At 38.8% G+C, this 24,577-nt stretch overlaps 2 protein-coding genes across 3 annotated transcripts in view; one reads left to right on the top strand and one right to left on the bottom strand.

The window, feature by feature from the left end:
- Positions 1–19,815, top strand: part of LOC148299956 (bromodomain-containing protein homolog) — a 29,186-nt gene extending 9,371 nt beyond the window's left edge. The window contains exons 9-21 of one of the 2 annotated variants that reach the window (XM_088275454.1): positions 351–585; positions 1,211–1,427; positions 2,071–2,173; positions 2,963–3,140; positions 4,655–4,818; positions 11,197–11,422; positions 13,068–13,224; positions 13,515–13,673; positions 14,695–14,868; positions 15,991–16,090; positions 16,590–16,829; positions 17,494–17,724; positions 18,697–19,815. In XM_088275454.1, coding sequence (XP_088131580.1) covers positions 351–585; positions 1,211–1,427; positions 2,071–2,173; positions 2,963–3,140; positions 4,655–4,818; positions 11,197–11,422; positions 13,068–13,224; positions 13,515–13,673; positions 14,695–14,868; positions 15,991–16,090; positions 16,590–16,829; positions 17,494–17,724; positions 18,697–19,039 — 2,527 coding nt within the window. In that variant the 3' untranslated portion in view covers positions 19,040–19,815. The remainder of the gene's footprint in view (positions 1–350; positions 586–1,210; positions 1,428–2,070; positions 2,174–2,962; positions 3,141–4,654; positions 4,819–11,196; positions 11,423–13,067; positions 13,225–13,514; positions 13,674–14,694; positions 14,869–15,990; positions 16,091–16,589; positions 16,830–17,493; positions 17,725–18,696) is intronic. The other variant, XM_088275455.1, reaches the window with a different exon arrangement.
- On the bottom strand, positions 4,919–9,287 carry LOC148299957 (uncharacterized). Its single transcript, XM_088275457.1, has one exon. It carries the CDS (start codon positions 8,057–8,059, stop codon positions 5,237–5,239), a length of 2,823 nt encoding a protein of 940 aa, XP_088131583.1. The 5' UTR covers positions 8,060–9,287; the 3' UTR covers positions 4,919–5,236.
- Positions 19,816–24,577: the final 4,762 nt, after the last annotated feature.

Below are 24,577 nucleotides of genomic sequence, written 5' to 3'. Positions count from 1 at the left end.
TAAAGTTATCCGTATCAACGTAAACACTATCATGAGATTTTTATGGATATTCAACCATGAGAGTGCTGAGAATCGATATATATCACCTCTTGCATAACTTGAGAATACCGCCTCCTTAGTATAATGGTCAGCACGTTCAGCTACCGTTCTGGAGGTTCCGGGTTCGATTCCCAGGGGGTGGGTGAAATAAATACAAATGATTTTTTAACACTAATATTTATTCAATATTACTCTGGACTGGTACCGGATCAAGATGACACTGCTTTTATATGATGCAGTGCCCTATGCACCATCGGGTTCATTATTTGTTTGTGTGTGATAATACTTCATTTGTCCGTGTTTGTCATCAGATTGCACATGAAGATGGACGCCGTGAACGGCCCCGGCCGCGGCGGCGCCCTGGACGCGGCGCAGTCCATCCAGGTGGCCAAGATGGCCTACTGCGACGCGCACACGCCCGCCGGCGTGCAGCGGGAGAAGGCCCGCGAGGAGGAGCAGGCCGAGGCGGGGGGTGCCGCCACGCCCGCCAAGAGGGTCCCCGCCAAAGCGCAGCCCACCTCGGAGCGCAGGGAAAAGATGAAACAGGTCGGTTGTCACCAGATAGCAGGCCGCATGGTCTGCGAATCATACACAGTCTCTTCTCCATCTTAGTCTTCATTAATGAGACTTGTGACCCTTACCGAAGCAATGGCTCTTCTCTAATTATCCCTTGACTGCACTTCATGTAGCGCTCCAACCACCGAGGTGCCTGCTGCTGCCTTAACTTGATTGGTCCATCGTGTGGGGGATCTTCCTATCCCTCTCTTCCCCTCCAGGCTACCGATCACAACCAGTCGTTCCAGGCAATCCTCATTGCCACGCGTAACAAACACCGTAGTCTTTCTATAAAAATAAATTTCATTTGTAATCGTGAAAATGCTTTGCAAGGTATTTCTACCCGTTCGGTCGATTGATGCTTAAAGACGGGAATGGTATTTTTACCTTCTGCGCTTTTTATGTGAATGTAATGTACCAATGTCTTTGTTAAGGTCTTAACTATGTGTATATTATTATCATCCCGTCGCCAACCGTAAAAAAAACACCTGTCCGAAATGTGTTAATTCGAGAATAAAAATTCTGAGAGTTTACATGACCACTCGCTCACTGATGAGTGGCCGAGTAAATTCTATATTTAAAGATGTTTTGTGCTGACAACATTCTCTTTTTTCAGGCTCGCCGCATGCTGGCCAAGAAGCGCAGCAGCGTTCCCGTAGTGCTCATCCCGACCATTCCTCCGGAGCGCGTGCAGGAGATAGCCTCCCTGGTGAACATGGCCGGCCGCGCTCCGTTTGTGCAGCGCCTCATCGCCTACTGGACCCTCAAGCGGCAGTACAGGAACGGCGTGCCCCTGCTCAGGCGGCTGCAGAGCCTCAACCATCACTCCTCCGGTGAACAAACTATTATTTTTAAAACCGTAATAGTGCTGATACTTTCAAATTTGATATTGCAACCAAGCGAAAACTTAAAATCAATATAATATTCCATTGTCAATCGTTTACAGTTTTTGAATCCAATTCGGATCCCTTAAAGTTTTAATCTTGATAATGTTCCATGGTGTAGTTGTGTTTCTCTCCATCGGTATAGAAGGCTGTATCACCAGTTGATAATCATCTAGATTTTGTGGAGAAAAAAAACCTGTGACCAAAAACCCACCCCTTTGAATTTTAATCGGGGATAAACTGTACCGCGATTCTTCTTCCTCTTTATTTAGGACTATGTCCTGTCATTCTCCGGTCCACTCCTGGGAGGTAGAAGATCATCTATCTCTCCATCGTTTAGGTGGTCTTCCCGGGGGTCTGCCACCTCTTATGCTACTAAATCGTTATGTAATTAAATTTACTTGTTTTGTGAAAACTGAATCACGAAAAGCTAGAAAATAATTACTGTTTAACGTAAAATTTACACCATCTTTCAGTTTTGTAAAATTACCAGCGATATATCTGTGTGAACTCTGTTTTTTTTTATACACGTAGCTTAATGGCGTCCAAAAGTGAGAAGCTAATTTGTATGTGGTTATATTATTTTTCGCAGGTGGCGGTAGAAGTGGCGTACAAGATGGAAGCGTCGATACAAGAGAATTATACAACCAACTTAAGTACTGGCAGCGTATTCGCCAAGATCTGGAAAGGGCTAGGTAACCAACTATTACAATATCAATATAATTAGTCCTCTTAACAAATTGTTGTCAGGCGGTTTTTTCATCAACCCCAACTTTAATTATGCTCTGCCAAAAGTAAGCCAATAGAATGTTCATAAGTGTCTCTCGCTCTCTACTAACAGTATGTAAAAGGCGCTTTAACCGTTTCCCGCAAACAATGCGTCAAGAAATAAAATTCCCTTCTAATTTTGTGCATTTTTCAGAGGTTACCAAAATTCCCTTTTTAAAGACGCGTTTCCCAAAAACAATGTGTTAATCAGTCCAATATTCACGATATTTGGAGTGCGTCAAAATCTTCTCCGTCCACAAATTTCGGGTTTGTCTCCATTGAGGAATTAGTCATTGATATCTTAACACGGTGCTTTAGACCTATTATTGGCTGTTTTATTTTTATTTTTTTCACCTAACGTCCAAGTGACTCTGAAATCTAGCTACGGCTTATGCAACACCGCTTATCATGACCCTACTCAGGCTTCAACTTTTTAAGTTTCATAGCCTATGCCTACTCGTGAGTGGATTTATTTATGTTTAAAGCTACTATAATTTCATGTAATTCATGAGTGAAAATTCTAGGCAAAAACACTCGCTTTGTGAAAAGTGGTCACTTTAATTAGACATGTAACATTCGCCATTAAACTCATGATTGACAACCACACCACTCACATTTCGGAATTAAATTTATGCTTTATCTATATCTCATCGTTTATATTAGTAGCGGATTTGAATTTGTGACAATTATTAATTTTTCGTTTCTGAAATTAACAGACTGCTCTGCGAACTCGTGAGAAAACGTGAAAGGACGAAAGCGGAGCTTACAAGAGTATCGGAGAGATGTCTCATGCATCAGCTCAAACCGACGGAAGCATCGCTGAGGAAACTCTTGAATATGGTCCAATCCAAGGACACTTCGGATATCTTTTCTGAACCGGTGGATCCTACTGAGGTAATAATTTATTTATGTTTATTAAAGAAAACACTTGTTTTTTTACCACCTGAGTTTATTTTATGACGACTAGTTTCGGAAGCTAAGCTTCCATCTTCAGGTCTAAACGTAAACTTGTAAACAAATGTAAGTTTACATTTTAGTTTCTGCTCAATAGAAAGCTTCTTTTCATCTCATCAATAGATGTCTCTAGTGAAGTTCTAGTGATTCAAGAATAATGTTTCAAAATTAGTTCATATATATATAGAACTTCCAAGAATTTGAGTAGTGTGGTTGTATAATAATGGGTAGAATTGGTGAATATTACGCGTGTGTAAAGTGATCACTTAAACCAGGCTATGACGGTCGTCAGCCCCGTAAATGCCCAGACTTCCATATTTTTCTTCATCTTTGATGAGATGTCAAAAAATAATTACAAAATGTAGTTTACATTTAGGCCTGAAGATGGAAGCTTAGCTTCCAAAACTAGTCGTCATAAAATAAATTCAAGTAGTAAAAAAAAAGTGTTTTCTTTAAAAATTTCATCATGTAAACCACATGTAACCACTAGTAAACGCCGAAACAATAAATAAAATTATTTATTATTAAATTATATCCTTACGTTTCCAAAAAACTATGTTTTATTTTGGCTCAAGTCAGTAAAGAACTATAGACGAAATATTTTATGTATTTTTGTATTTGTATATATGTATTTTTTAATTAAATGTATGTTAATTTTTGTATATTAACTAATATTTACCTTTTTTAACATCTCAAAAATAACTCCTAAGGGTAGAAATCCAGATTTGTGAACAAGTATTTGGACACACTCAAAATGTTAAAATATTTACACATTCATATGCTATTAGCGATATGTTATTTCTTTCACTCTAATAAATGTGGTATTACCGCAAGGAGAGAGAGCAAGACAATTAGATTAATCCGCTTTCGTTTATCGGATGACCGCCATCAGTCAGCGCTTGGCGGCGCATTGGAAAGGATATGCCATCTATGACTCAGCTGGCGGCAAGCTGGTACTTGGTGCGAGCTGCGTAATACGATTTCCATACAAATATGAACTGGCATCTTTTAGTACCCCGCTTCAATAAAACATATCGCTCACTCCTATCAAGAACGTCATTAATCAAAAATTGTCAATTTTCAGTTGTGCATGTTTTCGGAATGTCCAGAAAATATACTATATCCCAGCAAAAGAGGCATATTTTTAACTTGATATTTACCCGCTACAGGGCAGAAAGTGTTGTTTATGCATTTTGAAGAAAAGATATTGTTTAATTTTTTTTTTACAACTAAATATTTTCCAAATGGAGAAAAAACCTTCAGGTTTTACCTAAAAAGATCTGTTGCACAGTTAAAAGTTCAATAAGTGGCTTGATATTTATTTTTTTTAATAATTTTTTTTTATTTTTCAACTTTAAGAACGTTCTCCTGAAAAATCAAGTTTTTTTGATTTATGACATTCTTGAAAGGAGTGAGCGATATCTTCTTAATGTTTACAACTTATTTCTCCGTAGGTTCCCGACTACAGTTCGGTAGTCACCCAACCAATGGACCTGAGCACCATGTCCCAGAAACTTGACAAGGGCCTATACCCCGACCTGGAAACCTTGGAGGCCGACTTCAACCTGATGATATCGAACTGCCTCGCTTACAACAGCAAAGACACCGTGTTTTACAAGTAAGTCTAGTCTAACTTATTTATTTATTGAACGGCTTAAGCCTTTTACATAATATCGGAGTTTTACCTACCATTAAAACTCTTATTATGTTTCTATTGATTTCTGGAGTCCATCATGAGAGAAGCGTTCATTTTCTTTCCCGTTATCGCGGTTTCTACTGTCTATTCCTGGGTCAGTGTCCTACTCTATGGTCGCTTTGTCCGTTTCCGCTGATTTGGTATCCGGTCATCCATGGATTTGGGTTGTTCATAAAGCTCATGATGCACCAGGTAGGTCTTACCTGGACTCCAGAAATCAATAGAAACATAATAAGAGTTTTAATGGTAGGTAAAACTCCGATATTATGTGTTCTGAATTGATTTCTGGAGTCCATCATGAGAGATCTGTCTGTTATCTCCTGGTGACCGGGTGACGCCTTTATTTGATGTTAACTGGTTGAAACAGGCTTGCTAGAGAGGAGTCTTTTGAGACGGTGTGATTAAGCAACTCTCTTTGGTAATATTTCCTGAAGGTATTTTCACTTTTCCAATTTCCTCTCTCTAAGATATTATCAATTGGGTAGTTTTCTAACCAATTGAGGGATGCGACCGCTGAGCGTGTACTGCCGGGGGTAGCTTCCACTCCTGCCATTTTCAGCGTGCTCTTTACCCATCCTCCTATTATGGTTCTTGTAGCCGCTTTTACGGGGCCCCTCGTACTTATAAATAGGTTATTAAGGTTATCCACTTCCGACCTTCGATCCTTGGACAATTCTACTAGTTTTCTTGTCCAAAAGACTGGGTTTATATTAAGCTCCGGTGATTCTAAAAGTTTCCAGCTGGATTGCTGGTGTAACCGGGTGTCAGTCTTTGATCCAAAAGACGGATGTAATATAATAGAAGTGCCTTCATCCTGCAGGTTTCCATCCGAGATGTTTAGTAACGTCAGGTCGTGTACTCTTCGTCCTGACGAGAGCAGCAATAGTGTTGCCACTCTACACGATATCTCGTATAAGGAGTTTAGTTTAGGGCTATTTTTACAGAGCCAATCTTTAACAATCTGTGGATTCCAGATTGGAGATTTTGGAAGAGTAGGCTTTGCCATGGCTATTGCTTTAAGGGTATGTTTTACCAAAAAATTAGAGCTGAGACTTTCCTCAGCTGTTGGGTTACAGAATGTTGCTATCGCTGACTTATGTACTAGTATAGTATTGTATGACAATTTCTCTTCGATAAACAACTGCGCCAGGTATCTGGCCACCTGGTTTGCAGACGGTTTGTTAGGATGGAAATTGTTATTTGATGCCCAGCGGCACCATCTATCCCAAGCTGGCTTGTAGGTATTTAGCGTCGAAGCTCGCCACCCTGATAAAAGCAAATTCTTTTCCTCAGGATTCCATCTACTCAAAACGCCGTCCCACCCCCAATTTTCCAAACTTCTATTTCCAGTTCTTGGATTTTGGGCGGAGGTTTGCCGGTGGATGTGTCGATTAGTACCGATTCCAGGTTTGCTATTTTGAGTGGTGGTGCTAATGATCGGCGTATTAGGTCTGGTCGCCAGAACGCCCTCGGCCACCTCGGGACTGCGAGAAGGTAAGTTCCGGTCGCCTTGTTCAGGTGTGCTAGGATTCTTGGTATTAAATTTGGCGGAGGAAATATCCAGGCCAGATTGAAGTCCCAACATTGACTGAAAGCGTTTTGAAAGATTGCGCACGAGTCCGTGCAATCTCTTGACACGTATGTCGAAGTCACGTGTGCCGTTACGGAAGCAAATAGGTCTATATCGGGTTGCCCGAAGAGATTGAAAATCGGTTGGGTTGCTGCCGGTAAAAGGTGCCACTCCGGAGGTGTTTTTCTCCGAGATAGGTGATCCGCGTCTCCGTTGTATTTTCCGGGAAGAAACTGAGCTGTCAACGAGATATCCCACTTGTCTGCAAGGATCAGGAGGTCTTGGGTCAGATTTAAAAGTGTTAAGGATCTGGTGCCCCCTTCCTTGGAGATATACGCAACCACTGATTTGTTGTCCGATTGCACTAAGACTTCTGAACCGGAGAGGTTGTGAGCTGAGTGTTGAAGGGTTGCAAGCACTGCGAACAACTCTTTTCGGTTTGAATGCCACTTTTTCTGTTGGACGGTCCACTGACCTGATAAGGTTAAATCGTCTAAAGTTGCTCCCCAAGCCAGGTCTGAGGCATCTGTTGTCAGGAAATGACTGAACATTTCCTTGTGAATGGTGCTTGACGAGTTCAAGTTCTCTAACCACCATTCCACCTCCTGCAAGCACTCCTCGGTCATTGGAACTAACCTTCTGGGTGGAAGTTGCTTCAGCGGTTTGCTCGCTATCTGCAATTGTCGGCAGTGCAGCCGTCCTCTTCTCACCACGAAGTTGGCAAAGTTTAACCTTCCCAGGAGACTTTCCGCTTGCTTTCGTGACCATCGGCGAGAAGACAGTATCGCTCGAAGTGATTGGTGGAATGCCGCACACTTCCGTTCTGACAGGGACTTGCGATTGTTGCGCATGTCCCATACGACCCCCAGGTATTCGCACTTTTGTGTTGGGGAGAGCACTGACTTTTGGAAATTTACATTCCATCCCAGATATTGTAGAGTGTTTACTGCTAGCCGCGTTTGTCGGCCTAGATCTTCCTTGGATTGGCTCGCAAGGAGGAAGTCGTCGAGATACACGATTGTCCGCATACCTTTCTGACGCAGTAACTCGGCTACCCAATTTGTAAGGGTCGCGAACATTCTGGGAGCAGATGAAAGGCCAAAGGGCAGACTTGTCATCTGAAGCAAGTTTCCTCGGTAGACCAAGCGCAAGAATCTCCGATGCTTTGATGCGATCGGGAGATGGTAGTATGCTTGTGAGAGGTCTATCTTTGTCAACCAATCGTTTGGTTGCAAAAATTCTGGAACCTTGCAGTGGCTTATGAGTTTGAATGGAGCAGGGTTTAAAAACAGGTTTAGGGACTTCAAGTTGAAGATTACCCGTGAGGAGCCGTCCGATTTTGGTGTTAGGAACATTTTTGATAAGAAGCTGGGAGTGAGATCCGCGGCTTCCAGAACACCGCTCTCGGTGAGTTCCTTTATTTGGGAGTCCATCTCGGCAGAAGGGGGTGTGCTGAAGTGATTTAAAGTATTCTTGTGTGGCATTATCAAAGGAGGTTTTGACACAAATGGTATTCGTGTCCCCCTTATCATTTTTAGCATAAATGTTGGTGCTCCCAGTGTCGCCCATGCTGCCTGGAATAACTTTAAGCATCCCCCGCGAAATGGATTCCTTCTGGCGTCAATTTCGAGTGTGCCTTCCTCTAAACTTTCCTTTTGAACTACCAGAAGTAGACTTGCCTCCCCCCTTTTTCTTGGTGGAAAATTTGCTGGGGCCAGCTTCTCCTCTGGGAGGACCGTTATTTTTGTTAGCGAGAGGCCTTCGCTGTTCACGAAAAAACTGGTTATCTGGCTTTTTTCTGGTAGGAACCTGGGGTCTTGATAAAGGATGGGTTGTTGCAGGTTTTATCGTAAGCTTGTCAGAGGTACCTACCCTAGAGAGGAAGGCCGTCAGATTCCCCTTTTCAAAGAGATATTCTGAGCAAGGAGGGATTTTGCAAAGTCCCTCTCTGACATGCTCGTCTCTGACTTCCCCGAGGATGGATTTTCTGCGGAATTGTACCGCCTCTGTGCGCCTGCCACATACCATCTGAAGAATATCTTCGGAAACCTTCTGGTATGCGGAGTCAGGAGCAAACAAAACTTTTACTTTATCGAATACGTTTCTTTTATTAAGAATTGTGTTCTTATCAGCGGCCCAATTGACCAGTTCTTGGAGCCCTGATTGAAACTCCTCTTTTTGTATGAGGAGGGCATGAGATAGAGCGGCGAAAGACCTTTCCAGCGAAGCTTGGGCAGGGGAGCTGACATCGCAGCGTCTGAGCTCGTCGTTGACTTTCAATTCAACAAACGATGGCTCTGCCAGAAATTTCTTCTGGACATCAGCATATCGCACGCCTGCCCAGTTTTCACTACCAAAGTGTTGCAGCTTTTCTAAGGCTCGAATCCTGATGGGATTTGCTGTTGGATGGATAGGTTCCTTGACTACTGTGCTGGGTTCCTGGAAATCCAGCTGCAGCTCTTCTTGGATATCCTGAGGATCCTCGTGTTCCTCTAGTCCAGGGGGCTGCTGTAGAAAACCGTCGTCGTCTTCTTGCGATCCCGAGTCTACGGGAGAAGTGTCGCCTGGCGCCGCGACCTTAGCCCCGGTTTGACTTTGGAACACGGCGTCAGTCAAAAGTCCTATCTGCTGAACTAGATAGTCTATCCGTGGGTCCATTAACACTTTAAGGCGCTTTTGCTGACGCGGTTCAGGAGACTCTGAATCTGACGATAAAACGGATGGATCGCGGGATCTTTTCCGAGATTCACTGCGCTGAGAAGGCCCAGCTACCGGCGATAATGGCGAAACATTTTCTGTATCACTCATTTTCTATAAAGATCGGTGTTTTCGGACAGATGTGAAAATTTATATGAAATTAGGCACAAAGCATAAAGTTCTATAAAAATTTAATTAACTATCCGTCGCCCTTGAAAATCTTGACTCGCACGATGTTTGTAAACAACAAACACGTGTTTCAAGATGGCGTCGTTTTGTTTATAAAATATTCGAAATGAAAAGTTTTTTCGGTAAATGCGCGACAATGCCGTTTGGATTGAAGCGAAAGTTTATAATACGAGCACTTTTTTAGTTTTGTTTTTATAGAAGACGAGACACTTAATAATAATAAGATTCACACACTTCTCACGGTGTTTGTAAACAATTACCGCGCACTCAAAATGGCGGCGGCGTCTCGCAATCAAAATAAACACGATAATTATCCGTTATACACAAGAACTTGACGTTTTAATGACGTAAATTAAAAGAACTAAATATGTTTTCAAAGTTTATAACACTATCTACGATATACTGCCCAGGAATGAATACGATTTTTTCGAATTGATCGGACAAAATCAACGAACGTCGTTACACGATGGGAAAATGACGCTTTATGGACAACCCAAATCCATGGATGACCGGATACCAAATCAGCGGAAACGGACAAAGCGACCATAGAGTAGGACACTGACCCAGGAATAGACAGTAGAAACCGCGATAACGGGAAAGAAAATGAACGCTTCTCTCATGATGGACTCCAGAAATCAATTCAGAACACATAATAAATATATACAGTATCTAATATAAAAATACACTAATAGAGAAACAAAAAGTCTTAAACATAAAATAATAACAAATAGTAAATACTCGTCTCCTTCACACACTATCAGTGAGCAGCGAGAGAGAATGAAACACAATGTTTAAATTTATCCATTATAAGGAGAAGAAATGCTGAGAAAGTACAGACTTCAAGGTGGATAACAACATATTAAATAAATCTATACTATCAAAAGCATTGGCTAACATGTGAAGCCGCGGAATCGGAGAGAACATGGCATAGTTTGCATTATGTACAAATACTAGATTTTTGCGTAGTACCTCTTCGTCGCACGCTAAGCTTTATTTGATTTGGGAGATCAGTTAAACTTACGGACTAACTAACAATCACGCTGCTTCTGTGTTTTATTTTATTACTTTTATTTATTTTATATAGGGTGATTCATTATGACTTTTTTTTAAATTGTTATTAAAAGTCCAAAAACTCCTTCATTGCCAAATAAAATTTTGGTCCAAAACAACGTAACAACTTTTACAAATTGTTCAACAATCATACAATTGATGGATTTGTAAACGTTGTTACGGTTTAAGTCTTTTCTATCAATATACATTATTTCGTCCCTGTAATATTTGTCCGCCTCCATGGTATAATGGTTACCATATTTTACCGTGCTGGAGGTCCCGAGTTCGGTTCCCAGAGTGGGGTGAACATAAATATTGGTGATTTAATACATATTTATTTAATATTACCCCGGACTGGTCCCTGAAGCGCAGCAGTGATCACCTTGCCTCCATGTAAATAACAATCAATATAACATTGTGTCAATACAATGCAGAGCCCTATGCACCATTGGGCGTGGATAAGGGTTAGAATAAGAAGTATAATATAAATTATTTATTATATTTGTCACAAAGTATCAGTAAAAATCATCCAAAAGAATAATACTTCAACATAAATTACATGAATCTTCTCCCAATATATTACATAGATTAATATTTATTTTGAGATCGGCGGGTATGTATGAGGAGATGCATGAACGTGGAAGAGGCGAAGAATGTTTGCAAAGACAGAGTGGTGTAGCTTTCTATTCGCTTCTCTATTTTCTTCTGCCAACCCCTGCGGAGAAGCAGCGTGATGGTTAGTTAGGTAGTTTTTTTTTAGATTTATATAATTTTCCAATACTCATTCCTCCCAGGGCTGGAATAAAAATGATGGAGCAAGGCAGCGCCCTAATAAAGCAGGCCCGCAAGGACCTCAAGGAGGCGGGGCTGATCATGCCCGTTCACCAGAGCCCCAGGGAAGCCGCCCCCACCCTCGAACGCACCCCCGTCAAGAAGCTGAGGGAGAAGCGGCACTCCACCGCCAGCCCCAGCAAGGAGGACGTGTCCACCAAGATCGAGGATGAGATCACTTCCCTATTGGTCAGTATCAAATCTCTAATCACACCCACTCGACCCATGTTTCCATTTAAATTTGATATCAACACATTGTTCTCGGGCAGTTTTTACATTGACCCTTATAATGCCGAGCTTATTTTCACGTATTTTGCATAAATTGCTAATTGCTTTTCATCATCACTACTTGACGAATTTGACATTTTGTAGGTAGAAATAAAAAACTTTTACTTAAAAAAATACAAAAATCAATGTAAATTCGCAGAAAAATTCGCAGAAAGAAAAATTTTAAATGGTTATTTATAAATGTTATTAACTGATAAGTTAATATTATTAACTAATAAGTTACTAGTTTTTAATAAAAAACGTTATACATGCGCGCGCTAAGACACGTCCGTACAGGTCGATACCTAAATCAGATTACGCAATAGTCGTTATTCCGGAGCTCCGCACTTTATACGCATTAATGGAGAGTCCATCTATCGACGGTTCGCACTCTAAAGGTTAACCACTTCTGTGGTCAACATCTTGGAAAAAAGTGAGTAAAAAAAAAACACCCTTTTTTCCACTATTATGTTTTTTTATTGTATTTTGAAATATTTATCAGTATAAAACATAAATAAATGATATTCGGAAAGAAAGAAAAAAATCAAAGGATGAATGGATATATCTACAACATTTTGAGTTTGTCCAAATACTTGTTCACAAATCTGGATTATCTCCAACTATAGGAGTATTTTTCATATTATTTTTTGACATCTCATCGAAGATGAAGAAGAATATGGAAGTCTGGGAATTTACGGGGCTGACGACCATCATAGGCTGGGATATATCTAGACTGGTGGGGGAATTACCCAAGCTGGATTCGGGCAAATCATTATAAAAAGTTTGTTAAACGATGTGCCCAAACTGGATTTGGGCAAATCACTGTGTCAGCAAAATACCTACCCGAATTGTATTCGGGCAAATCATACAAGGGGTCAACTTTGACCCTTATTGTATTTCGACTCTTTGCCGAAGACGATTTCTCCAGTTCTTCGGCCGCATTGCTCGTAGACCACCAGACAACCTGGAGAGGCTGTCATAACCGGAGGCCTAGAGGGTCTGAGAGCTAGAGGTAGATCTCCAACCTGATGGACCTACCATGTAAAAGAAATCACAGGCCTCTCCGTCGCAGAAGCTCTAAAGGTTGCACAATGCAGGGACCAACAGCGGAATGTTGCCTGAGGTTCCAGAGAAAGCCAGCAAGAAGGTTATAATCCTAAACTGTGAGGGAAACCACCGGAAAAGAAAAGAAATTATACTCAGACATTCGCCGCCTGATCTTCAGTATATTAATCACAAGTAACTGCAAACCCAATTCCCATCTGTACAATGTTTTTTGGCATCTCTCACGCTCTACCAAAAGTAAGCAAATAGAATCCTAAGCGTCTTCCGCTCTCTACCAACAGTATGTAAAAGACGCTTTTAGGGGTTTCCCGCAAACAATGTGTTAACTAAACTGTTTTCCATTTCCATCTGTACTATATTTTTTGGCGTCTCTCGAGCTCTACCGAAAGTAAGCAAATAGAATGCTTGTAAGCGTTTCCTGCTCTCTACCAACAGTATGTAAAAGACGCTTTTAGGCGTTTCCCGCAAACAATGCATTAACCAAACTGTTTTCCATTTTCAGGCTGACAAACGTCCCAGCGAGGAGACGATACAGAGGCTGACGCTGCTCCAAGCCAAGTGGAAGAAGACTCCGCAGTACCTGGCATCTCCCAGACTGGCCAAGAGACTGCGCTCCGTGCTTCAGGCCCGACCCAGCAGGAGGAAACGAAGACGCCGAGGTAGGGATATAAGATACCAAATTTATGTCTTCGTAGCTTAACCTAATTGCGTCGTTTGAAACTAGTTATAACATTTACGTTTTAGTGATGACATTTTTTATTCGTCATTTTAAACGCATTTCTTCTTCTTCATCTTGTTGTAGGCCGTGTGGCCTGTTTTTAAGAGGGATTAGCCTCCTGCAATGTCGATTCCCAGCTATTGACCCATCTCTTTGGTGGTCTGCCCGGGAGTCGTCTACCATGGGGTTGGCCGCTTGAATCGCTTCTTAAAACTAGATTTATTTTTACAGGCCAGAGTGAGGACAGTGCCGAATCGGAAGCTGAAGAAGGAGAGGGCATGGGGGGCGTGGCTTCCTCTCCCCCCGGGACCCCCCACACACCCCTGGCTAGCGAGAGAACCCCCACAAAAAGAAGCCCCAACTCCACCCCTGGCGACCCCAGTCCAACAGGTAGAATATTGTCAAGCAATCTCTTCAATCATTATCATTCTTACTATCATTCTTCAAGTAATTGTGATTTTTTTTTTTATTATTTTCTTTAGAAAAACCAACAGCAATAAATACGGGTTCTAGTCCCGTGGATAGTGTCGCGGACTCTTAAGTCAGAGTTTCTCGGTTCGAACCCACTCTACCACAATTTGATACATATTTCTAATAATGAGCCGCTTAGGCTCACAGAAATAGAATGAAATTGAAATATTTTTGTAATTAATAAAAACACAAATATTTATCTTTTTATACAAAACAATATTAAATTTTTAATTCAATTCAATTTATTTATTTATAATTAACATACACATTACAAACTAGAATTTAAAGCGTATACTTTAACAAAAAATCGAAAATAAGTAACAATACTCTTATTGAAGATGTAGAAGAATCCCGCTTCGGAATACCCCTTCAGATATCTGGAATAGATCAATATCCAGCGTGATATTTGTTCAGTATAGTGGTAGCTCTTCTTACAGGCATAACCATCGGCAGGTTGGTCCTGTATATAGGAATATTAAACAATCTTTGCTGAAGCTGTCGTATCAGGAACATACAGACCAATGCTCCGGATAATTTCAGGATTATCGATCATACCGCGTAACAATCGATAAAAATGCGCAGTCAAATACACATTCCTTCCAGTCTCTAAACAGTTGTAGTCAAGCATACCCTGGAGAAACTCGGTCGGGTAGAGCCAAGGATAATAGCCGTACTCTCTCATGTAGAGATACCTCAGAAACTTCTTAGGGACTTTCTCTACCATAATTTAAAAGAAAACAATTAACACATAGCCAATTTCAGGTCTTCACAAATAGATACATGATATATAAAAACATTTATTCGCAAACATACACACTCATACACGCATACGCTCACATGAACACACTCACACACATCTTGCGTAAATGGTGTCACTTGGACGATAGGTAATTCAAGAAAGACTCCTTGTCTGAGTTGAGATTGACTGATGTTTGTTTAGGGGTGAATCGCCGCACTGCCGTGCTCTTCACGCGCAAGGGCCAGTCTGCCGCGGCCTTCAGCAATGTCAGGCTTCCCAGAAGGTCGGAGCTGACTGCTCTGGCTGACGACTCTCTGCCTTCGGGGAGCAGTCGACCGGGGCACCTTGCAAATGGAGAAAGTGCCACCGCCAATGGTATGACATCAAACTACGATTAAACCAATCTAGAGAAAAGTCTTAAAGGTGTCTAAACTTGATATGAAACATCTATCATTCTTTTTTTTACGAAAAAAGATTAACTAACTAACTAACCATCACGCCACTTCTCCGCAGGGGTAGGCAGAGAGAATAGAACGCCACACCACTCTGTCCTTGCAAACATTCTTCATGCATCTCCTCATACATACCCGCCGATTGTTTCGACTCCTAACCTGACCACTTTCAAGTATTTGGCATACTTGATCGTGCCATGTTTTTCTCGGTCTTCCTCTGCTTCTTTTCCCACTAACATTCGCCTCATAAATTTGTTTTACCGTTCTTTCCTCACTCATTCGTTCTACATGTCCAAACCATCTCAACACACCTTTCTTAATTTTATCGATAATGCTTGTCTCAGCTTTGCATTCCTTCCTTATTTCACTATTCGAACATCTATCATACATCGTTTTGTCGCATATTCATCTGAGAGATCGCATTTCGACTGCATTCAGTCTACTTTCATCCTTCTTTTGCCAACTCCATGTTTCACTTCCATACATTAGGGTCGGAACCAGGACTCCGTTGTGTACTGCCAGTTTAGCTTTCGCTGAGAACGAAAGAAGACGGAAGTCTGAAAAAAAAATGTTTTGTATCAAATTAAGACACATATTGGCATCTAATCCATAGGGTGAATAAACCAGTGTCTGATACAATAAATAATATTAATTTTATAGAGAAAAGTAACAAGATAACCATGCCGCTTCTCTGTAGAGAGAATAGAACGCCACACTGTTCTGTCTTAGCCTCTTCCACATTCATGCATCTTCTCATACATTCTCGCCAATTATTCTGATCCACTTTGAAGTATTTTATATACCATATTTTACAGACTATGAGATGCACTTTTCTCTTCAAATAATTCCAGCTGTGAAAATCTGTTTTGCATAACCAAGCTGTATGTTTTCTTTCAAAACATAGGATGAGAGCAAAGAATGTACACAAATTGTTTTGTTTTCATTTTTAATAAATGAAAATGATTGCATGTAGAATAGATTCCTTGGTCCATCATAAAAATAAAGTTAAAAAAATACATTTTATAATATTCAATCAATATTTCAGACGAGTCTCAAAAATCTTCTTCCACGGATTTGCTTATAAAGAAGAAAGGCCGAGGGAGACCTCGGAAACACAAAGACAAATCAAATCCGGAGAAAGCCAAGTAAGTACCACTGAGAATTCTACAAAATCATACTAAGAATACTTCCATAACTTTCCAACAGATGTAAAAAAAAAATTGAAGACATTGAAATGCTAAAAAAATTATTACATGACTTATGTACATGTTAATTAAAACTTTTTTGTCCCTCCCTGGGAATCGAACCCGGGACCTCCAGTACGGTAGCCGAGCGTGCTGACCATTACACTACGGATGCGGACATAAATAAATATTAGTGATTCTTTTCACTCTAATATTTATTCAATATTACCCTGGACTGGTATCTGAAGCGGAGGGCTGATCACCTTTCCTTCATGTGTTAACGATCGAGATAACACTGCATTTATATGATGCAGTGCCCTATGCACCATTGGGGTGCGGATAAGGGTTTGAAGAAGAAGAAGAAATAAACAAAAATATTTTTTTTATTTCAAGATAATTTTTTACCGATGTTTACAACTGCCAGCCTTGTGTTATCTCGTAACATCTATCGCAATTCCAGCAGATCGGGGCAGGACAAGCCGTCCACCGGCAGTCGGCAGACCTCTGTCGGCTCGCAGACCATCGTGCCGGCCTCCTTCCTGGAGTACCGCGGCCCGCGCAACGAGGTCGGCTCCGGCGTGGACAGCGATAGCGCCCGCTCCACGGGCTCCTACTCCTCGTCCTGCTCCTCCTGCACGCACCTCAGCGACGATGGTAGCAGCTGCGACGACAGCTGCAGCCTGTTCTCGGGCAGCGACAGGTGAGAGATGCCTTCCAGTCAGCTGGCATGCTCAAACTTAAAACACAGTAAGGGACATTTTTTTGTAATCGTTTTTTTTTTCAATTTTTGGACTCAGTAGAATCTACTTAGTCCAAACATGCAAAAAAAAAACCTACTACAAAAAAATGTCCCTTACTGTGTTTTGAGTTTGGACAGCCGAGCTGGCATGTTCAAAATACCCATACATCTTTAGTATACAGTAAAACCATTATTTTACATTTTTTAACTCCTGGAGTACAATTATTGATATCCAACTTTCTCTGGGGAGTGGGTTCTTTTTACATGAAAAAAAAAACAGGAAATCTATGTATTATAAAGATTGAAATTATGTGAAAATATTCTCAATATTATTAATACTTAAAGCATTTACTTTGTGGTTAGTCATTTTTAATTTTATTTTTTTTTACAAAAATGTTTGTAATATTAGTATATAACCACTCATTGAGATTCTTGTTTCATAAAAAAGGGAAAAAATAGACATATATTGTCTGATTACGGCGGACGCCAATATTAACATACATATCTCTGTTTTATAATGTAACTGTGCGAAAATATATTTTTCTTAACCAATGAGTTAAAACCTGTGATTTAGGTGTGTGTGGCCATCCAGAGCTGGTCCTTGATCGCGATTCCTCATTTCCAGGTCCAGCTGTTTCAACGAGACGATGGAGAGCACGACCAACCAGACGATGAGTGACGCGGAGCGCGCGCCGCGCATGGCGGGCGCGCGCTGCTCCTCCTCCGAGGAGGGCAGCGGGCGCGCGGCCAGCCGGGGCCGGCGGCGCGGGCGGGCGCCCATGCGCTCGCGCGGCGAGCTGGAGAGGCTCGACTCCACCAACCTGCTGCCGCTGCAGCTCGTCTGGGCCAAGTGCAGGTAGAGGAAACACTCGCACAAACACCACTGAAGTGGGCTTGCCCAACCGGCATACAATAAAAAAATCTTCAAATTCAACCTTTTAAAACCTAGTATTAACACACTATCTGCGGGCGGATTAGCGCTCATAATAGAGATAAACATCTCTAAAAAGAAGTGATAACATTTAACCATACTGTATACATCGATATGAGATCAAAAGATGCTGCAAAAGTCATGCGTAAAAATAACTTGCACGCAATTTACGATGAGTCGAGTGAAAAGGTAAAATTACCCTTCCAGCCCAACACCACTAGTCGAGTGAAACAGTAAATTTACGCTTCCCACAGTTAGTTAAATTGCAACTTAATAATTAATTGTTTTTTTTTTAAAAACACCGTTTTTGCATTGAAAAATTTTTTTTTTCTTCTAAAAAAATACATATTCTAAAAAAACAGAAACAATCCAATATGTATTCTACAAAAAAATTAGGCTGCATCTGGCTCTATGCATTGCCAAAAGCTAACTGAATTTTAGTATCGCGTGTATGACCTTCACACATTGTTGTTGGGCAATTTTTTCATCATCCTCAACCCTAATTATATTCAAACAGACTGGTGTCCGACCCTCGGTATACTAACCCAATTCCGATCTCTACAATGTTTTTTGGCAGTATGTAAAAGAAGCTTTAACCGTTTCCCGCAAACGATGCGTTAAAAAACAAAAAAATTCCCTTCTAATTTTTTGCCTTTTTCAGAGGCTATCAAATTCCCTTTTAATTTTGTGCCTTTTTCAGAGGTTACCAAAATTCCCTTCTAATTTGAGCCTTTTTCAGAGGTTACCAAGATTCCCTTCTAATTTTGTGCCTTTTTCAGAGGTTACCAAAATTCCCTTCTAATTTGTGCCTTTTTCAGAGGTTACCAAGATTCCCTTCTAATTTGTGCCTTTTTCAGAGGTTACTAAGATTCCCTTCTAATTTTGTGCCTTTTTCAGAGGTTACCCGTGGTACCCCGCCCTGATAATCGATCCCAAAATTCCCAAAGGCTTCATCCACAACGGCGTCCCGCTCCCCGTGCCCCCGCAAGACGTCTTAGCCCTGAAGAAGAACCACTCCCACGAGCCGATTCTGTACTTGGTCCTCTTCTTCGACGCCAAGCGCACCTGGCAGTGGCTGCCGCCCAACAAGCTGGAGCCGCTCGGGATCAAGAAGGCGGTGGACCAGGCCAAGCTGGTGGAGTCCAGGAAGCCCACGGAGAGGAAGGCCGTGAAGAAGGCCTACCAGGACGCCATGCAGTACAGGAAGCAGGTCGATGGAGAGCCCTTTAGCTCCAAATGATTGTCGTACAGCCTGGGCTCATGGTTGCGTGAAGCAAACATGAGGCTCCGGTCTTATAATAAGATTTAAGCGTTCAAATATTTATCAGGAAAAATAGAAGGATTGGCAGAAAACAGACATCGTGGCTTCGCAACTTTCGCGACTGTACCGGGATAAGAGGAGTTGTTTCGAACGGCGCAGGACCGCAAAGCCTTTGCCGGAATGATCGCCAACGTTAGAGGGGACCTGACAAGGCACGTGAAGAAGAATAATTTAAATAACTTGACTGTTACTAACATCTACTAACTCTATCACGGCACAAATGTGTCCACTGTGCGACTATCACGGATGATATGTAATTTGAAGTTATACAAAGTTGAAATTATCGAATTTCATAGCTTTTTATTCTAATTTTAATCTAGGAATGAAATATATTTGATAGGGTATTGATGATGTATCTAATGAACCTCAGGGTGAAGGGTGTTACCGCCATATGGGAGTGCAAATTAATATGGAATAAATAGTCGGTACTAATAATCAATCAAGGTTGGCTACCCATACTCGTATGGGCTTGTGGAACAGATACTGCTAATTTGTATCAATTCCCTCAAGGGTAAATTCAGTAAACGATAACAATTTTCGCATGTTATGTTTTTATATCCTGCAAAAATTGGCAGGTTGACTTACTAAGCCAACAATATGTTAAGTAATCAATCTGGTATAGTGTTATAATATAAATAATGTGTTATAATACATATGAATAATAAACTTGTTGGTCTAAAATATATAAAAAAAAATTATCATCATTTTTTTCCTGTAAACATCTCTACTCTAAATTTGTTAATATACGGTAAGTTTTTTAATATTAAAAGTTGTATATATATATAAAAGTGTAAAATACCTGGGTTGATCGTACGTATGTATTTATGAAAAATGTATGTTTTTATGAAAATATACCATATCGGGTTCAAAATGTATACTTGTAACAGAGAAAGAAAGACTTCTTCCTCTTGCTTGCAACCATACGGTGCATAAGGCACCGTATTTAATGCGATATTGACTTGATTACGATGGTGAGGTCATCAGTCTTTACGGTTCTAGGGTAATGTGTAAATTTGGTATATACGATACATTTATTCTTATGCTGACGAACAGGATTCAAACTGAAGATTCTAAAAAATTCACTCGATATTTTCAAAAAATATGTGCTGATCGATAAATTTGTCATGTAAAGTATACAGGCATTATGATAAGATATGTTATATATTCAAATTGTAAAAGAAAAACACTTGTTTTGTTACCACTTGAGTTTATTTTATGTAAACTCAGTTTACATTTAGACCTGAAGATGGAAGCATGGCTTCCGAAACTAGTCATCATAAAATAAACTCAAGTGTTAAGAAAACAAGTGTTTTTCTTTTACAATTTTATCATGTCTTACCACAAAGTGCCGAAACAATAAATAAAATATAATATATTCTTGCCTAAATATGGACATGTATTTTTAAAATAATTTATTTTATTAAAATTGATAAATAATCAAGTATTGCAATCGAGTCTTTTCCATTTTTGGGTTCATTTAAAAAAAATAGCTGGAAAAATAAGATAATTACATTTTCTGTATTTTAGGGCACCAAATATTATTATAGATAATTATATCACATCTGGGGTTTGTTTCTTTAATTTATTACATGGTTAGGATTTACATATTTAGGATTTGAAAAAAATATATAATTTTTGACGAAATAGACGATTTGACAGCTGCTCTGCCACCATAGACAAAATATTGGAAAACTCCAGAGATAAAGAAAACTTTAGATGAAAATTAGAATTAACTGCCAATTAGAAATTGCTTATAACAATATCCTCTGTGAGGAAAAGTTGGTTGCACCAATAGAAAATGTTCATTGATTTTTTACAGCACTTTACGCTTTAGATGGCAGTGGATGGCATGAAAAATTTAAAATGTTATCTAAAAAAATAGTTTATTAATAAATTGCCAATATTCAAATGTATTATGTGTATCTATTCCATAGAGAATTTTTAAAATTGTAACAAGTATATTTTGTATAAATTTCTACTGCATTTCTTAAATAAGATTTGTCAATAAAAATGTTAAGAAAATTTAAATAAAAAAATCATACTGTATCAACAAGTTATTTTAAGATTATCTGTAAATACCTCTAAAAACTATTTTGTTGATAGATGTTTCTCAAATTTATTTTCCATTTCTTAATGTTTCTTTACTTTGCTATTGAAAATTTTGATTTTCCTCTTCATTTTTCTGTTTGATATTTACTCTAGTAATGTTAATATTAAAACTTAAATGTACATCATTTATTTAAGTAGCTTACAGAATAAGTGCGTAATAAATGCATATTTTTTTAGCATAAGGATTTGTAATTTATGTTTATTTCATTTTGTATTTTCCAAATATTAGATTTAATTATTTATAAGCATGAATATTTCTCAATATGCATAATATTTTCTTCAATATCTTATTACGTTTTTTATATTATCAAATCAATTAAAACAAAAAAATCTGATGATTTTTTTAATGCTATGCATGTTGCTATTAAAAAATGTCAAATATTGTTGCATTAGTATGTCATAATCATCCCAAGAGATGTCTCTAAATGTCATTTCTTAGCAATGAGTTCTATTTTCAAATGAAATATTCAAATCCAATGAAAAAGCGAAGCCAAATTGAGATCACAAAAATATATGTGGTTGACAGCTATAGAATGATCCCATTTTCTGTCTAGCACATTAACATATAGGTTAATTTTACCTACTAGAGCTTAATGTGACTAATAATTTCTATCCGAAGTGATCCCTGTATATTCCAATATTTACACTGTCAAAAGTGCTGGCTAATGAAATGAGTGAAGGTGTAAATATAATACATTAATTTTGAGTTGCCAGAAATGTGAATGAAACTTTTGAAGAGGCTCGTAGCAGTTAAATGGTTAAAAATCAATGTTTTAAGAGGCTATCATCGCAGTATTTATCTATGAAAGTTGTTTTTTTTCATAATATGATGAGCTCAATACAAAAGCAATCCCTACTTCCAATTTCAAGATATTATCATAAATCAACCACAGATGATACAGGTCTTCTGATCTCTCCAAAGTGAAGGGTGAACTTGAAATATAAAGTAAGAAACTGATAATCTGTGCAACTCATCCCCATATGATGTACAATATGTAATAATTAAACGCGGTTCTTTTTCTAAACTGTTATAATTGTTATGCTTAGCCAGTACGCGTGCTATTAACTTGCTTGCTGGCCACTGCTCGCTTGGCACACAGTTTGTGACAATGCAGTACCCAAAATTCAAACCCCGATATCTCTCACCCAAGTCTTGACATTGTCATCATCTTTGGCTTAAAATGTAGCTAATTCTTGGAAATAATCTCAAAAAAATCCTCTGATATAGTTACATGATAAATTAGGCTATGTTGATCTTAACAGCTGTTGTAATTAGATAAATGTCTGCATCTCACTCATGTCCTTCAATGTACATAATACTAACTTGTGCTCTTGTATTGGAGAGTGAGAGAGACACATTAAAAATTGTTAAGGAGTAATTACATTTTAAATTAAATGTCATCTTTTTAAAGCCTAAATGGATAATTTGTTACTTATATTACTGTTGTAATAAAAGAAAAAATGGATGGTACTTATGAAAATAAGTGTTTGAAATATGTTATTAATAAGAGATGTCATGTCGTAATATAAATGTCGTAACCGATTTTGAACACAGTGGTCGGGTAAAGATTTGCTGTTGAAATTCTATGTTTATTTGCTTGTAGCAGTGGCATCATCTTATCCAATGTGAACGCTTTGTATGCCTTTTAGATACTCAAACTTACGGTACTGCATACCCCCTTTTGCTGCTTTTAAAACTATAGCTTGATAAGCTTTAATCATTTATTTATCTGACATGTTCTTTCATGGCTTTTTTATGCCAGATTCCACTAGAAGCTACAATTTTTTCATCATGGTTTCTACTAAAATGACAATAATGATGGAAGTAATAAATATCACAATTGATATATAAATATACACCGCTTTATTACTGTATATAAATGTAGATCTTGCTTAATTGTTTGTTATTTATTTTGTTTTCACATGTGTTGATGTAAATAAATTGTTTGATTGCTTGTTTACTTTTGCAAATCGTAATTTCGTGTTTCTTTAGTGTTTTTATATAAATAAATTTATTGAAAATATTTAATGTTTTTATTTTTTATTTGGCAAAGGAATATGTATCTTCTCTTAAGTGTCATTTATACAAATGCATTCCACAAGTCCACTCCACTAAGATGGGGCACTAGCCTTCTATAAAAAGATATTACAAGACAATGAAATAGTCCTCATAATTTTCCAGGTAGTCCAATAAATGTTGTTCTTTTCAGACCCAGTAGCTGCCCTAACCACTGGCGCATTGAATCTGATTGTGTATTACCCTTTTTTAAATACACATTTCTAGCCAATTGCAGGACAGTTTGTTGCCGGTTCCATGCGCGTCATGGGGATTCCATGGCTCCTAATGGTCGGTGGACTGATGCAGTCTTGTCTGATGTCAATTACATGAATGTACCAATGTACCAGCAAAGAATTTCTTTATTTCCGTTTTATGGAAAATATGTTGTTTAAAATAAACTAAAGTACAGCATACAAATTTTCAATTTCATTTCATAAATTTAATCTATTTTATGTCTTAGAAGATTTTTTCTGTTTTGAATATTGAAAGCATTAACTTTGTGGATTATATTGATATATTATTTTGAGAAATAAAAAGACTGTTTTGATCCAATTAAGTTTCAATATAAATTAAACCCTGAAGAGGGCAACAGGTTGTTGCGGAAACTAGTTGGTTAATAAAAATGTGAGTGGATCAAAACACAAAGTCTTTTTATTTCTCAAAATAAGATTTTTTTCTTATTAAATACATTTTTCAAGATTTTAATTGAAGGTGAAATAATAATTTTGCATAATTATTTGAGATATTTTTTCAATGATTTGGCTTTTAGTGGACAGGAACTTTTTTTTTCATTATTCCGCTTATTGTATACTATCACAACATGATTTACATTTCAAATGTGTCCGTTCTTGAAGATTGACGCAAATATCAACGCACTAAAAATGTTGGCAGATTTCACGGACGAAATTGTGATTTTACGAAAAATTATTTACGGTAGTTGAATTGATATCTATTTTGTGCCGTAAATTCTTTATTTTGGAAACTTGTCTGCGGATGGAAGAGAAAAGATAAAGAAATATGGTATGAAATTGCATTACAACCATCAGACCATTAGAACTAAATCCAAGCAAGAATTAAACCCACAACTCCAATTATACGACCATTTACCCAATCTAGTCATGGATCATATCTAATGACTTTAAAATTTTCACATTATATTTATTTAGGCAAATTAAAAAGATTTTAAGATCGAATGGGGGACAAAGAATTTTTGAAATGTTTCATAGGCATAATTTGTTTTTATTATGCGTTTTAAACGTATTGTCCAAACGCAAAATAAAATATTGTCA

The sequence above is a fragment of the Brachycentrus maculatus genome, unplaced genomic scaffold, assembly GCF_059751285.1.
Source record: "Brachycentrus maculatus isolate JH-2025_06_01 unplaced genomic scaffold, ASM5975128v1 h1tg000873l, whole genome shotgun sequence".
Classification (NCBI taxonomy): Eukaryota; Metazoa; Arthropoda; class Insecta; order Trichoptera; family Brachycentridae; genus Brachycentrus; species Brachycentrus maculatus.
This window is presented reverse-complemented; position numbering and strand designations above follow the sequence as displayed.